Genomic DNA, 14,453 nt, shown 5'->3' with positions numbered 1-14,453 from the left:
CCACCACTTTCCACTGACTGAAAAAGTACATATACATATATATATTTTAAAAAACAGGAGGAAGCAGAAAAGGATCCTTGTTGTTTAAACTGGACTAAAGACTGACTGGTGGGACTCATGCTGAATACAACACTACTTTTTTTAAAGGAAATATTCATTTTGTTTCAATGACAAAAATGTATATTTGTATTTTAACAGCATTATATGGACTGTGCAGTGTTTCACACCCAGTACATACAAGTAACAATGTGATACACGATATTCAAGATTCAATACTTTACGATTACAACAAAAACACATAACCTCCTCCCCATATATCTGGGGATGTAAAATACAGAATAAAATCAAGTACAGTAAAAACTAGTGCAATTATAATAGGATATCCGGTGCTTAAAAATACGCTAAAATACAAAATACACTAACATTCAGTGGTAGTTATTGCTTTGTGTTAGTAAAGTGCTGATGCAGGATTAATGAGCCATTCAGTGAGTTGATGGATCTGCAGTAAGTGCTAAAGAATTCACCTGCAGTAAAACATTATGAGAAGATTTTAAAGATTATTAAAAGATCACTGTTGGGTCATTTATACTTTACTGTTGCTGATGTGCCGCCAAACACAACAGGAGCTGAGCTCAGCCTCCGACCTGCAGAATAATAACACAGTACAGTTGATGAAATGAAATGAAAACATGGACTCCATCTCTCTGACTGTGCTTTTGTGTTTTTAGTGCAACCAGAGCTCTTTCAGTTTATTGTCCCTCACGTCACAGTGATGCATCATTTCTGCAGAGCTGTGTGACTGCGCCACCTAGTGGCCAACACAATAACAGAATGAAGAGATAGATAGATAGATAGATAGATAGATAGATAGATAGATAGATAGATAGATAGATAGATAGATAGATAGATAGATAGATAGATAGATAGATAGATAGATAGATAGATAGATCAACTGAAATTACTAGACCCTTATAAATAGATATATAGATGACAGGCACTGGATGGATGGATGGATGATAGATGGATGGATGGACAGACACGTCAAAAGAAAGGTCAACTGAAATTATCAGACCCTTAGATTTATAGATGACAGACAGTGGATGGATGGATAGGTGAACAGAAAATATCAGACCCATACCCCTGTCCTTAAGTACCAGCCACCTGGTCAAAGGTCAAACCCACGCCCATAATAAGCATCAACACAGGCTAAATATTAACCCAAGTGTGATCAGCGGGAGGGGGGGACATCACCGGGAAGCATCACTTCTAACGACCGCCTCCGGGGGGGCTTGTGTGTGCAAGTTCCAGCTTATCACCAGAAAGCTCTCCCCTCACCCTTGTCTTCCCTGCACGAAATCAACAGCTGCTTGTGTGAAAACCCCTCAGTCTTTGTCATGGCTTGTGGTTACAAGGCCCCTCTGTCACAGAACATGGAACCATGCCCAGGGATGGTGTAGTGATTACAACTCTTGAACTACTGCAAACGAGTTATGCTGGCCCACAAGTGAACTCTGCCACGTCTCTCTTTACTGCTCATTCATTGCACAGTAGATACATCCAATCATCAAAGTATTGGTGGAAGTGAACTTTCGTAATTCAGTACGTGAACTACAAGACAGTTACATCCTCAGCCCATTTGAGTGTATAAGACTTATCAGAATGTGTGTGACTCAGTTCCAGGCCAGTCTCCACGGTGTTTCCTATTGACTGACATTGGCATCGATCTGGTTCTTTGATTTGTGAGAGATGCTTTATCAAACTTCTGGGTGAGGCCTTTATGTGAGAGTCATTCAAGAAGACACAACCTGAATCAAACAAACTCTGATAGTGTGAAGATAATCGTGTGAAATGCTGGTTTTGTTTTCTGATGTTTAAAATAATCAGTTAATCCAACAAAAATGATAACAACAAGTATTATTATTACTAGTATTATATTCACAGCAAAATAATAATACAAACTCGCACATTTAGTATTTTCTAATTTAAAAAACAAAAATGTAGGTCTTGAAAATAGGCCATTGGCACTGTATATTATTAGGATATTAACTCTGACAATTAATCAAGCTAAATGTAAAAGCATAGATACGTATTTAAATTCGAAGTGCCGTAGTGTATTTTAAGGCTTAATTTTAAGGCTGCATTTTAAGGCTGCATTTTAAGGCCTGGATAAATGTGTTCTCTCCTCTTGGTTCTGGTCTTGTTGCAGTAAAAGAGTTCCATTCAAATAAGGAAAAATCTTCCATTCATAGATGTTTGTACTTGAGATTTTTTAACCTGAAACATGGACAAAGCACAATGTGAAGCAGTAACTTGAAGTCACAAGATAAAATACTTCCCATACGCCTTCCGTCTGAGGTCAGGCCTGAGGGGTTAGCGTCCCTGCTTCAGTCCATGGGCCCCTCCGCCTGAATCATACATGTAGACACAAATTTGTGTAAGATACAATTGTGACTGTCTTGACCACAGGACACACACACACACACATCGCTGCTCCGTTTGCCAGGACAACTACAGTATTTTCTCACACTTTCATATAGACTACAGGCTGCTGTGTGTGAGCAGCCAACTCCTGCCAGAGATCAATTCCTCGCACTACTCAGCACTGTTTGTTTGCAGTCTCGCTGCTGTTTGCTGATCTGATCGGCTCTGAGGCATTTTAAACACCACTCAGGCACTCGCCAGCTTTGTGATCAGATTTCTCGTCTTGGAGGACAATAGATTTAAACTGAGCCTCATGAAGTCAAACACGTCTGAGGAAACATTGACCTGTGCGGAGGTGTTAGAGGAGGGCACAGATCTCCTCTCTGGGTCTGAAATCAGCAGGTGTGACCGAGGCTTAATCCCCACTGAGCGCTGGCCTCATTCCAGTGATTGATTCTCATTCAAGTGAATATTGATTGTCCCCATTTAGAGATTTCAAGCAGCCATTTGTAACAATACTGGTCTGATAACTCCCTCATCTCACCCACGTTATGTCTTCCTCTCCACAAAATCCAGGCTGTGGTGGTCATTTCTTATGGTTATGTTTGTTCCTCTGTTGGTTGATATGGAATGATAACACAAATCCAATAACATTGTTAAAGGTTTTAACTTGTTTTTTTGCCGCTAAATTGGAAAAGCAGGCACTTTATTTGATGACTTTCTTACTGACTGGAATTAGTTGTATATAGTTGTATATATAATATTCAAATAAAAATAATTTGTCGTATATTAATGCGTGTTAGATTAAAGGAAAAATTCAATACATGCATGTAACCATTATCAATATCAACATTAAATCATTATTGTGAGTGCACACCTTACTCAAGAGTTAATGTTATGTCAATGTCAATGTCAATGCATAAACTATACTGTAAATGATCAGTTATTTCTTGTACATACCTTAAGGTTTTGTTTTTGTGTGTGATAATCAATAAAAGAGATTTAATTGTCAGTGTTCTTCTTTGAACTTGATTTTCATTGTAACTCTACCATCTCATGTTAACCACAAAATTCTCGATGCTTGAAATTAGATGTTTATGTTGTGCCATGGGCTTTGACAAGGCTTCTACAGTGGAAGCTTCACATATTCCCTGTGTGTTTAGTGAAAGATAACACAGATAAAGATAAGGGTGCTTATCAAGACAAGGCAAGTGACCCTCCTCAGAAAGCACTAGATAATCAATTTATTCTAAAAACAAGGCTAACTAGTTCTTTTTAATCTGTAGGATTATTGCACTTGGTTCTTAGATCTTCAGTTTTTGCAATGAATATATGCTTTTATGTTTCTGTCACATCATCAATCATAACACCAATAACTTCCTCTCTGCTTCCTCGCCTGGTTCCACCTCTGCTCTTCCCCCACTGCTTCAGCGGTGATGGAGACTATAACCTTGGACTTGGATGGCGGCATTAAAATGACAGATCAAGCTGCAAGCAGCAGTTTAGCAGGTCAAACTGGTCCAGACTCACTGGGGGCATAGGTGCTGAGGAACGACTCGAATGTTGTCAAGAGGTTGGTGCATGAAATCAGCCACAGATTGGATTTTGTGGCCGGAGTAATGGGGGGGTTCAATTCAAGGTCTGAAGTGACAGAAATTAACTCAGATTTGAAGACATCCCTACTCACTGCTTCAGGATCACACATATTTCATTTCAGTAGAACAGCTTTAAATAAACTGAGTGCAAACTAGATCACAGACATTTAATAACAAGAATTTAAAAGCATTTTAAATTTTTTTATTGTCTATAATCAACTTTATGGGTGTTTTCAAAAAGGGTCCCAAGGTGAAATGATGCATTTTGTTGGAGGAAACATGTCTCATGTGCTTAGTGGACATTTGTCCTGTTTATCGTTATATGACTCACAAAAACTACAGGTCAGATTATACCACGAAATGCAGGGGAAGGATGAAGTATGGGTCAGTGTATCCAGGAATCTTTTATCTTTAACATTGTGGGATAGATCATACATTTTTTGGACATTTTCATTGATTTCCCTGTGAATAATTCATGGTTCTTGATTACATAAATCAGGCATATTTAGGGAATTAATATCTATTAATGTGTGGAATTTGCTGGAGCTTGATTAGATTTTTGACTTTCACAGTTTTAATCTCTGACAACGACCAGAACCCCTTAAAGGTTCAACTGCACAGAATTAATGTCTCTGGCTGATTAGACCTGCAGTCAGGCTGAAGGTGTGATGATGTCATCTGATTCAAAGCTAACAGGACAGTGAGGGAGCTGTCAATCAAGCACCGTCTGTAGAGAAGCAGTGTGATCATCCAACATGAGTGTAAACACCCGGGTGAATGAATGTGAAATCAATACTATTGTGTGATTTGTTCTCAGACATGATGCAAAATGACCGTTAAATATGAAATATCTGCTTCTCTTTGGTCTGAGCTGCTGTGTCACTGATTAGTGTCCTGCAGAGACACCTACAGGCGGCTGAGAGTCTTTATAGTTGTACAGATAATAAGGCCTTAGTGTGTGAGGGGGGTGGTTATTTAAAGTTATCATTTCCATTATTTCTTCATCAATTTTACCTTTATTTTAGCATTTTTAGTTTTCCAATGTATTGTTTTTGCAGGAAGCTTCCTCGAATACACAATCAGTACTGATTCTGGTCCAGAGGACAAGAAATGTCCACACACCAGTAGAAGTTCCCACAAACACTTTAATCGCCTCCCATGTTCACTTTCAGATTTTGTGTCGATTCTGTCCGGCACCTTGTGCTTTTCCAGTTTGGACGTGTGCTTATATATTGTTTCTGAACCATGCTGTCTTAAAATCAGATTTACAATGGAGGACAACAATTCCACCTTGTGTCCAAAGATGGGTACAACAACAACGACTTATTTCTATGATATATTTGGAAAAACATGATTTAACAGCACAAACTGAACAATCTCATGCACCTATTACTAACATATCTCTCAGAAGATGTTTTCCATTACATGAGCAAAGATGTGTTGACCTCATTCTGATGCATTTGTGAGTCAGCAGGATTAAACAAAAAGCACTGAAACTATTTGCAGCAAACTTGGTGCAGAGGTGGGGCCTGGATCAGGGAAGAACACACTAGACTTTGGTTTGTATGTAAGGTGCAGATCCAGGAATGTTTTTTTAAAAAAAGTTTTTCAGGAGATAATGTTGGAAACTTGATTTCTTTGCATACTTACACATATTTATGGTGTTGAGATCTATGAGTTCAAACAGATCCTTCATTATTTCCATGTATTTATCTATTTGTATAAGTGCGAGACAGACTTGAAGAGATTGCTCGGCCTTGATTGAGGTACAGACAGAGTCTAAACAATGAAAACTGACCGTCATCTTCTCTGTTTATTATTCCCTCAAACTTTGGCCTTTCGAACTAATAAGTAACACAGAAACTCTCGAGTGTATTAAGATGTTTGGTGTTCTTCACTATGGGCGGGAGGAGTCAGGGTTAAGTGCCTTGTATTTGTCATCGAATTACAGTAAATGTGATCGTATTTCCTTATTGGCAGGTCTTAAGTAGAGCTCAAAGGTAAAGGACTTGCTTTGATGGAAAAAATATTCTCATGTATTTGATAATCGTATTTTACAGCCACTCGATACAGCTAATTGATCTATGATCCTACAAACATGAATACATAAAACTATTAATTTATTAATCACCAGGAATTATGTTTTTTTTCTGTTGTATTTACTGACAGAGTCAGTGGGAGGGAGCAGTAAATGTTTGTTATAACACACAGTAAAATGGTTTTACTTCCATTATGAGCTATCTATTCAGTTGTGTTTTAAAAATAGTTTTAAAAACAACACACTTTTATTTTTACAATTTAAAGGAAACTTCTGTAATTGTGTTCTTGTTATGTCTGTATATCTGTTATATGTGTTTGAATTGAAATACATTTAAATTGAATTAAAATTATTTAAATTTATAACTTTATTAATTTATAATGAATTCAAAATTAAATGATTTAGTTTTAAATTAATTGAATTGAAATTGATTTTAAATTGAACTGAAATGAATTGAATTAAATGGAATTGAATTCTGATGAAGTTTATCTGTAGGTCCTTTGTTCATGAGCCATTTCCTTGTGGGTTAATGTTAAACAGAATTATTTGCTAAAAGGTTAAACATTTTTACATATTTAATTTTCACATGAACACTTATGTTTACTGGCCAGGTTCATATGTACATTCAGATACAACCAAACACCATATCTGGTCATTTATTAGATAAACCCCCACCCCTCTCCTTCCCACACTCATTTACACACATACACACACGCACACACACACGCACACTCTATCAGGCAGGACCCAGGTACACACAGTCAGTCTGAAGCAGGTGCTTCAGTCAAAGAGGAGCGACTCCAGAAACTCTCCTGTTCTCTGGTCACACTCTCGGCCAAGATGTCTCAAGACTACTTTGGATGGTCCCTCACAAGGAGCAACATGAGGAGCAACACGAGGAGCAACACGACCACTGTGGCCCTGAACAATGCAGCAGATATCTCCGTCATTGTGATTTACTTTCTGGTTGTGTTGGCTGTCGGAGTATGGGTGAGTTGTCCAGTAACATTATTTGAATCCTTCCTGTCTGTGAATAGTTGACTCCTCTTCGGCTTTATGGCTGTGAGAGATTCTGTCTGTTTGGGGCCACGATGGAAAATGTCATTATAATGCTAATAATAATAAAACGTAGCTAAACAAAGTTATAAAGTGATTATGAAAATACATATATTGATAAACTTCTAACCTTATGTATTATTTCATCTGTGGGAAAACACAATAAAATCATTATTTATGGGCCGATATAAGACGCTTCTCACTTTTGAAAACAAAGTTGTCTTAGTACCTTCACAGCAGAAACTTGGAAACAGAACAGAGTTCACTCATATTCTGCAGATATATTATCTTACTTAACAACCTTTAATAATTGTTTTACAGCAGATCAGAGGATTTTAACACTTCCTTTGTTAAATTTGCATCATTTATTGCAATCATTTTACCGAGATTTTAAATTTGCATGTTTCTGCTTTTTTCCTCTTGACCACTTTTACAGCAGCTATGTAATGAAATAAAATGCAATCATTGACAAATGTGCAGGGAGTGTTGGAATATGTGCTGTTGCTTTTCCACATAATAGCATTTATGGTTCCTCTAAAATGTCCCCGTCTCATGTTGCAGGCGATGGTTCGCACCAACCGATCCACTGTCGGTGGCTTCTTCCTCGCAGGGAGGAGCATGGTGTGGTGGCCGGTGGGTAACTCATTGATCAGAGAGCCACTTCCATGGTTGTCAAGGTCAATCTCTTACAGTCAGGACAAAGCAATAACAGCTGCAGAGACACATGCTTACTGTGCTAATTGGTGGTATGAAATATGAAGCACTAATCAGGAGTGCGTATCATCCGGTGGGCTACTTATTAATTACACTGGTTACGTGAAACAGCACAACACACGCTATGGGATGGTGTAACGACTGTGGTGCATCAGCAGGAACAAAGGGATGATGGGACGTCATCATCACTGATATTCATTTACAATTATTAGACAGTGCTATAACTAATCATTAATCAGTGTTAGGGCTAACAAATGCAAATGGCACTTCCCATGACTCTATACACCTTAATGTTAATTAACCTAGAAGAGTGATTGGCAACTCGATGGTATTCCAAGAGAGAAATACACAGTAGGCTTAGACCACTGTCAGTGTTGATGCACTTCACAACATAAATGTGGACTCTGCAATAATGGATGCAACAAAATACATTTACGTAGTGTACTGTGCTTGAGTAAATCTTTCATGTATGTGTACTTTAAATATCTGTACTTTCTAATCCACTTTACAAAGAATTGTAATCAATAGTTGCAGTTCACTGTGGATTTACGAAGAAAGTACTTCAATTGGCAACACACAAATGAATTAAGTTTGTTCAAATTAAAGTTAACAAGTTAAAATTAACTTCAATTAGACATTTGGTGGGGATAAGGCTACACTTGACAAGTTCCACCTGATGTTTTTGTTGTTTTAAATTTCAGGAAATTGTGCATCTACATCACTTTCATATTTAACGCTGCACTCCACAGATCGGAGCGTCACTATTTGCCAGCAACATCGGCAGTGGCCACTTTGTAGGAATCGCTGGGACTGCAGCGGCCTCAGGAATAGCCATTGGTGGATTTGAATGGAATGTGAGTATAACTGATGTTCCAATTTCCCAACTATCACTTCTTACACAAATGTATTTCTGATCTGTAACACAAATCTGTACATTATCATGTGAATGTCATTCGATTCACAACGTCAGAATTCAATTTTTGCCGTAAATGGTGATTGCTTATTGCTTATATCCTTGTGTGTGTGTGTGCGTTTGTGTATGTGTGTGTGTGTTTCAGGCTCTCATCGTGGTTGTCATTCTGGGATGGATCTTTGTGCCCATCTACATTAAAGCTGAGGTAAACACAACAAATATTTTAGACACAAAAAAACACTCACTTTTTACGCATACACAAATGTATTCCCCTTTCCACATGTGCATTTACATCTGTTGTGAACTGATGGTATTTACCTTATGATTTGTGGGTGTGTTAAGATCATCACCATGCCCGAGTACCTGAAGAGGAGGTTTGGGGGTCATCGTATTCGCATCTATCTCTCTGTGCTCTCCCTCTTCCTGTATGTCTTCACCAAGATCTCAGTAAGTCACCCTCAGACATGCCCTATAAGCTACCATCACTCAAATGCAATATTTCTATTTCATCCATGAACCAGTGTTGGACATATTGATATAAATTATATGTTTTCTCTTCTCCTCTCAGGCTGACATGTTCTCTGGTGCAATCTTCATCAACCAGGCACTTGGACTGAATATCTACCTCGCTGTTATCATGCTACTATCGATCACCGCCTTGTACACCGTCACAGGTCTGTTCACTCAGGATGCACTCGCTTCCTTTAACTTTTAGTAGACCGACATGAAACTCGTAAACAGCAGCCAGAGGAGTCTTATCTTACTTTCTGAATGGCACCCTGACTGGGGGTAAAGGTAAGGCCATACATAGACATATAGATATGCACACGCTCTTCTCCTGGCCCGTTTATCTGTGGTGTGTTGTTGTGGTTTATTACCCGTGGACTGTGATAAGCAGAGAGTGGCCTTCTGTTGCTGTTCTGTGACAATGAATCCACACATGAACTTTAGTTTCGCAGGTTAAGCAGTGAAACCTCACTTTAGACGTAATGCCGAATTTGGCGAGAAGAATTGGATGATGTATGAACATTAGTTGATTTATTCTCCACAGTGATTTTACTATGTAGATTAGTGGAAATAAATGTTGTTGATTGATAAAGTTATTGTTGTGTATTCTAGGTGGATTGGCCGCCGTGATCTATACAGACACCCTACAGACCATCATCATGGTTGTTGGATCCTTCATCCTTATGGGCTTTGGTAATATTGTATTATTTTGATTTTTATACGTTATTATGACAGGACAAACCCAGTCTGTGACAGAGGAGTAAAAATGTACTTTATTCCACCTTGTTCACATATCTTCAGCTTTCAATGAGGTGGGAGGCTATGAGCAGTTCCAGGAGCGCTACATGGAGGCAGTCCCTTCTATGACGGGTAACATCAGTGCAAGTTGCTACGAGCCTCGGGCGGACTCCTTCCATATTTTCAGGAACGCGATAACGGGAGACCTGCCCTGGCCTGGCCTGGTGTTCGGGCTCACCATTCAGGCCACTTGGTACTGGTGTACTGATCAGGTCAGTCAAGCAAATCGGCCGAGCAGTCAGGGCCTTTGTCTTGTCTTGGGAATTTGGTGAAAATATCTTATGCTAAACAAAGTTTAACAATGTTAAAGAAATTGAAAAAAACAAAAACTCCTGGGTTCCAAATTTTAATGGGTTCTTCCTTGGCACATGTCTCATCCTTCCACCAAGTTTTGAGAAAATCTGTTCGTATCTTTTGTGTAATGCTGCTGACAAGCAGACCAACCAACAATAGCAACCAACACAACCTCCTTCAAGGGCAATACATTTATAAACAATACCACCAATCCACAATCACAATCGCACACACACCGACTCATTCAACTGATTACAGACCATTTGTAAACACATAATGCATCTTTATCTCTCCTGTTTTTGCTGGACCGCACTAAAGTGGACTTAGTTAGCGGGCGGCTGTGGCTGAGGGGTAGAGCGGTCGTCCTCCAACCTGAAGGTCGGCAGTTCGATCCCCAGTCTTCCCCATCTGCATGCCGAAGTGTCCTTGGGCAAGATGCTGAACCCTGAATTGCCCCTCATAGAACAACAAAGTGCTGCTAATAGATGCACTGTATGAATGAATGTGTGTGTGAATGGGTGAATGTAAAACTGTACTGTAAAGAGCTTTGAGTGGTCATCAAGACTAGAAAAGCGCTATATAAATACAAAACCATTTAGTTGGCCTGCTTTTAGTTGCCCGATAAGATAAGACGTAAGATACACACATGAACACTTTATGGTCAGTTTCCCTTTATTCCTGTTCAGTTAACAAAGGAGAGTAGCAGTTCAGTGAGCATGTCCGATTGGCGCCTTTGCCTTAAGGGTTGTATTTACTCTGCAAATATTTTGAGTTGAACCTGAGACTTAGATAATAGTTTGGAGTCAACAACCACTTACCGTTGACTGTATAATGGCTCTCTGCCGGAAAACAGTGGATGGCTCTCTCCTGGTTGGGGGTGATTTGCTGCGCCAAGTGAAGGAGTCTGGGTATCGCAGGGTCTGTGTTTCCGTGTGAGGGGAAGATGGAGCTGGAGATGGACAGGGCGCTTGGTGCACATCAACGTCGTACTGTAAGGCAATAATATTGATTTACTGGCCCATCTACATTCCAACCCTCATGGCCACGAGCCCTGGGTAGTGAATCAAAAACGGACAGTTGAGGTGGTTCAGGTATCTAGTCAGGATACTTCCTGGGCACCTTCCATTGGAGGTTTATAGGAGGAGACCCCAGTGTAAACCCAAAACTCGCTGGAGGGACTACATATCCCATCTGGCTTGGTAATATCCCAGGATCCCCCAGGAATAGCTGGAAATGTGGCTGAGGAGAGGGATGTCTGGGAAACCACAATCGAACTGGCTACCTCCACGACACTAGCCGGATAGGCAGAATAAAACGGATGGATGGATAATGGCTCTTTCTTTCTTTCCGTAGGTCATTGTCCAGCGCTGCCTCTCAGCTAAGAACTTATCTCACGTGAAGGCCGGCTGCATCCTATGTGGCTACCTGAAGCTGCTGCCCATGTTCCTCATGGTTTTCCCTGGAATGATTAGTAGGATCCTCTACCCCGGTTAGTGTGTTGTGTTTTCTTTTTTAAAATAACCAATGAATGAAGGATTTAAATAGTCTAAATGGTTGCTGATCTTATTCATTGTATTCTAGATGAGGTTGCGTGTGTGGAGCCAGAACTATGTGAGAAATACTGTGGGGCCAGTGTGGGCTGCACCAACATTGCTTATCCCAAACTGGTGGTGGATCTCATGCCCAATGGTCAGTCGCATGCAAAGCTTTGCCTGATGCCTTTTTCTAAAAGTTATCTACTTCTCCATTTCAATCTGTTATTCTGTCTGTTTCAGGTCTGCGAGGTCTTATGCTGTCTGTGATGATGGCCTCACTGATGAGCTCACTTACGTCCATCTTCAACAGTGCCAGTACTCTCTTTACAATGGACATCTACACTAAGATCCGCCAATCCGCCAATGAAAAGGAACTCATGATTGCCGGCAGGTAAAACAACACGCTCGGGGGTTGTGTTCAATTTGATTTCTGATTATTGTACAAATTCCTAACTGCTACAATTCCCGTGTGTGTGTTTGACTGTGTGTAGAGTGTTTATCTTGGTCCTGATTGGTGTGAGCATAGCGTGGATCCCTGTGGTGCAGTCGGCCCAGAGCGGTCAGCTCTTTGACTACATCCAGTCCATCACCAGTTACCTCACACCACCCATTGCAGCTGTTTTCCTGCTGGCCATCTTCTGCAAACGTGTCAATGAGGCTGTGAGTTTCCATTTCTATTGCATCTTTATTTACACTTGTTATTTGTAAGAGTCCACAACCAAGTCAATGGCACTGTGACACGCTATGGCCGGTTAAGTATTTGGAGTGTTTAATAAGTTAAAGATGTTAGTTTAGGGTGACATGTCGCCTCACAGCAAGAATGACCAAGAAGGGTCATTTGTAATATCGTTTTACTGCTTCTTTCTTTCCTCAGGGTGCGTTTTACGGCCTCACTATTGGCCTGCTCGTCGGCCTGTCCAGGATGATAGCCGAGTTTGCGTACGGCACGGGCAGCTGCGCCAATCCCACCAACTGTCCCACCATCATATGCGGCGTCCACTACCTCTACTTCTCCATCATCCTGTTTGTGGTGTCCTGTATCATCATCCTGGGCATCTCTCTCATGACAAAACCCATCGCAGACAAACACGTACGTGACTGCTGCTGCGAGATAAGGCCAGATGAATCATTGATTTACCCGCAGCCATTTACACAAGGACACTGCCATGACAAACGTTATAAATATTTCGTTTGGTTGTTTTTCTAGCTGTATCGACTTTGCTGGAGCCTGAGGAACTCGACGGAGAAGAGAGTGGATCTGGAGAAGGACGACTGGGTTCAAAACAACGATACTGACTCTTTGGAATTAGAAGGTAATCAGCAGACAGTACATTACATTACAGGCACACACAATTGCACACTGGCTGGTTTTTCTCACTGATTTTTCCCCCGTCCCAGAACCTGAGGAGGATCCCAGCTTCTGCAAGAAGGCAGTGATGCTCTTCTGTGGCCTGGAGCAGAAAAACGCCCCCAAGCTGAGTCCGGAGGAGCAGGCGGAGCTGCAGAAAAAGCTCACCGACACCTCAGAGAAGCCTCTATGGAGGAACATCGTCAACGCCAACGCCATCATTCTCCTGTGCGTGGCTGTTTTCTTCCATGGGTTTTACGGTTAAAGAAACTCAACTCACTCCACTTGCTGTATGGTAATTTATATTTAAGTTACAGGATTTTGCATGAATGTAATGTATGATTAAATATGTATGATTAAATAAAACAGAAAGTATCTGTCGACACAAAACTCTCACGCAAGAACTGCATTCACCTGAATTCTGCTCGTTGCAGTAGAAATGTATTTTGTATATACGACCTTGATCAAATAATCAAAAGGCTTTTAGCATTAGCAATAATGACAACACTTATTCTAACTCAACCCAGTCACCGCTCAGCCACAGCATTAAATCCAGTTTCTAGATCTAATGAGTGTAAATGCTTCTTTATAGTTTACAAAACCCCCCGGCCCCTTTTTCTAATATTATCGTGTTTTATTTCAACATGCTGCCCTAAATCATGGAAAAAGACATCACATGATAGATAAAAAGCCTGTAAATGACATGTAACACATTATAAATGTAGGTTCATGTACAAAATATGGGATTTTTAAATTCCTGACTATTTCTGTATTAGCTGCCTCATTCTACCGAAGGCCTATTTCCCCATTATGTGTGTTCAAAGTCCATGCGTGGTGTCAGCTCTGAGATCTATGCACCACTACAGTTTGTTATTTCAGGTGTTAATGAATAAAAACGTCTCAGGAAACAGAGGTTGTGAATTACTTTGTCACTGTCTGAATTTCTTTACTGCCCCCTGGTGGCTGCTGCTTCAGAACATCTGGTTGAATCTGCTCTCACTCAGGATAAATGCTCCTTCTTTAATGTGCTTGTTAAATCAATGCTGAATAACAAACAGATGATCACTTTTTAATATGCTGCATATCTTAAGAGACATTCACCGTGATGGCTCCATAAATATTTATACCATCTCTTATCGTTTTTCTCTTTTAACCTGTCATAATTCTCCACCAGCTGCATATCACCTAATATCTGTTTGACTCATTAGTGAAACAAGCAGCGGTTAAAGGTCAA

At 40.2% G+C, this 14,453-nt stretch overlaps 1 protein-coding gene across 2 annotated transcripts; it reads left to right on the top strand.

Annotated features, from left to right (window-relative positions):
• Positions 1 to 6,894: 6,894 nt before the first annotated feature.
• slc5a1 (solute carrier family 5 member 1) lies at positions 6,895 to 13,484 on the top strand. Of its 2 annotated transcripts, none has more exons than XM_035141570.2 (15): positions 6,895 to 7,044; positions 7,672 to 7,743; positions 8,574 to 8,678; positions 8,883 to 8,942; positions 9,080 to 9,184; positions 9,306 to 9,411; positions 9,857 to 9,937; positions 10,046 to 10,254; positions 11,690 to 11,825; positions 11,918 to 12,025; positions 12,112 to 12,262; positions 12,363 to 12,531; positions 12,746 to 12,961; positions 13,079 to 13,184; positions 13,270 to 13,484. In XM_035141570.2, exons 1-15 carry the CDS (start codon positions 6,895 to 6,897, stop codon positions 13,482 to 13,484), a joined length of 1,989 nt encoding a protein of 662 aa, XP_034997461.2. The 2 variants fall into 2 exon arrangements, with proteins under 2 accessions (XP_034997461.2, XP_047200417.1); XM_047344461.1 differs by having other exon boundaries at positions 6,973 to 7,044; positions 13,079 to 13,198; positions 13,281 to 13,484.
• Positions 13,485 to 14,453: the final 969 nt, after the last annotated feature.

Source organism: Hippoglossus stenolepis, chromosome 18 (assembly GCF_022539355.2).
Source record: "Hippoglossus stenolepis isolate QCI-W04-F060 chromosome 18, HSTE1.2, whole genome shotgun sequence".
Taxonomy (NCBI): Eukaryota; Metazoa; Chordata; class Actinopteri; order Pleuronectiformes; family Pleuronectidae; genus Hippoglossus; species Hippoglossus stenolepis.
Note: the sequence above shows the minus strand (reverse complement) of the source record. Positions and strands in the feature narration are given on the sequence as shown.

Coding starts and splice junctions, on each gene's coding strand:
- slc5a1 (XM_035141570.2), top strand. CDS start 6,895: ATGTCTCAAGACTACTTTGGATGGTCCCTCACAAGGAGCAACATGAGG. Junction 8,679..8,882: donor TTGGTGGATTTGAATGGAAT/GTGAGTATAACT, acceptor TGTGTGTTTCAG/GCTCTCATCGTGGTTGTCAT. Junction 9,412..9,856: donor CGCCTTGTACACCGTCACAG/GTCTGTTCACTC, acceptor TGTGTATTCTAG/GTGGATTGGCCGCCGTGATC.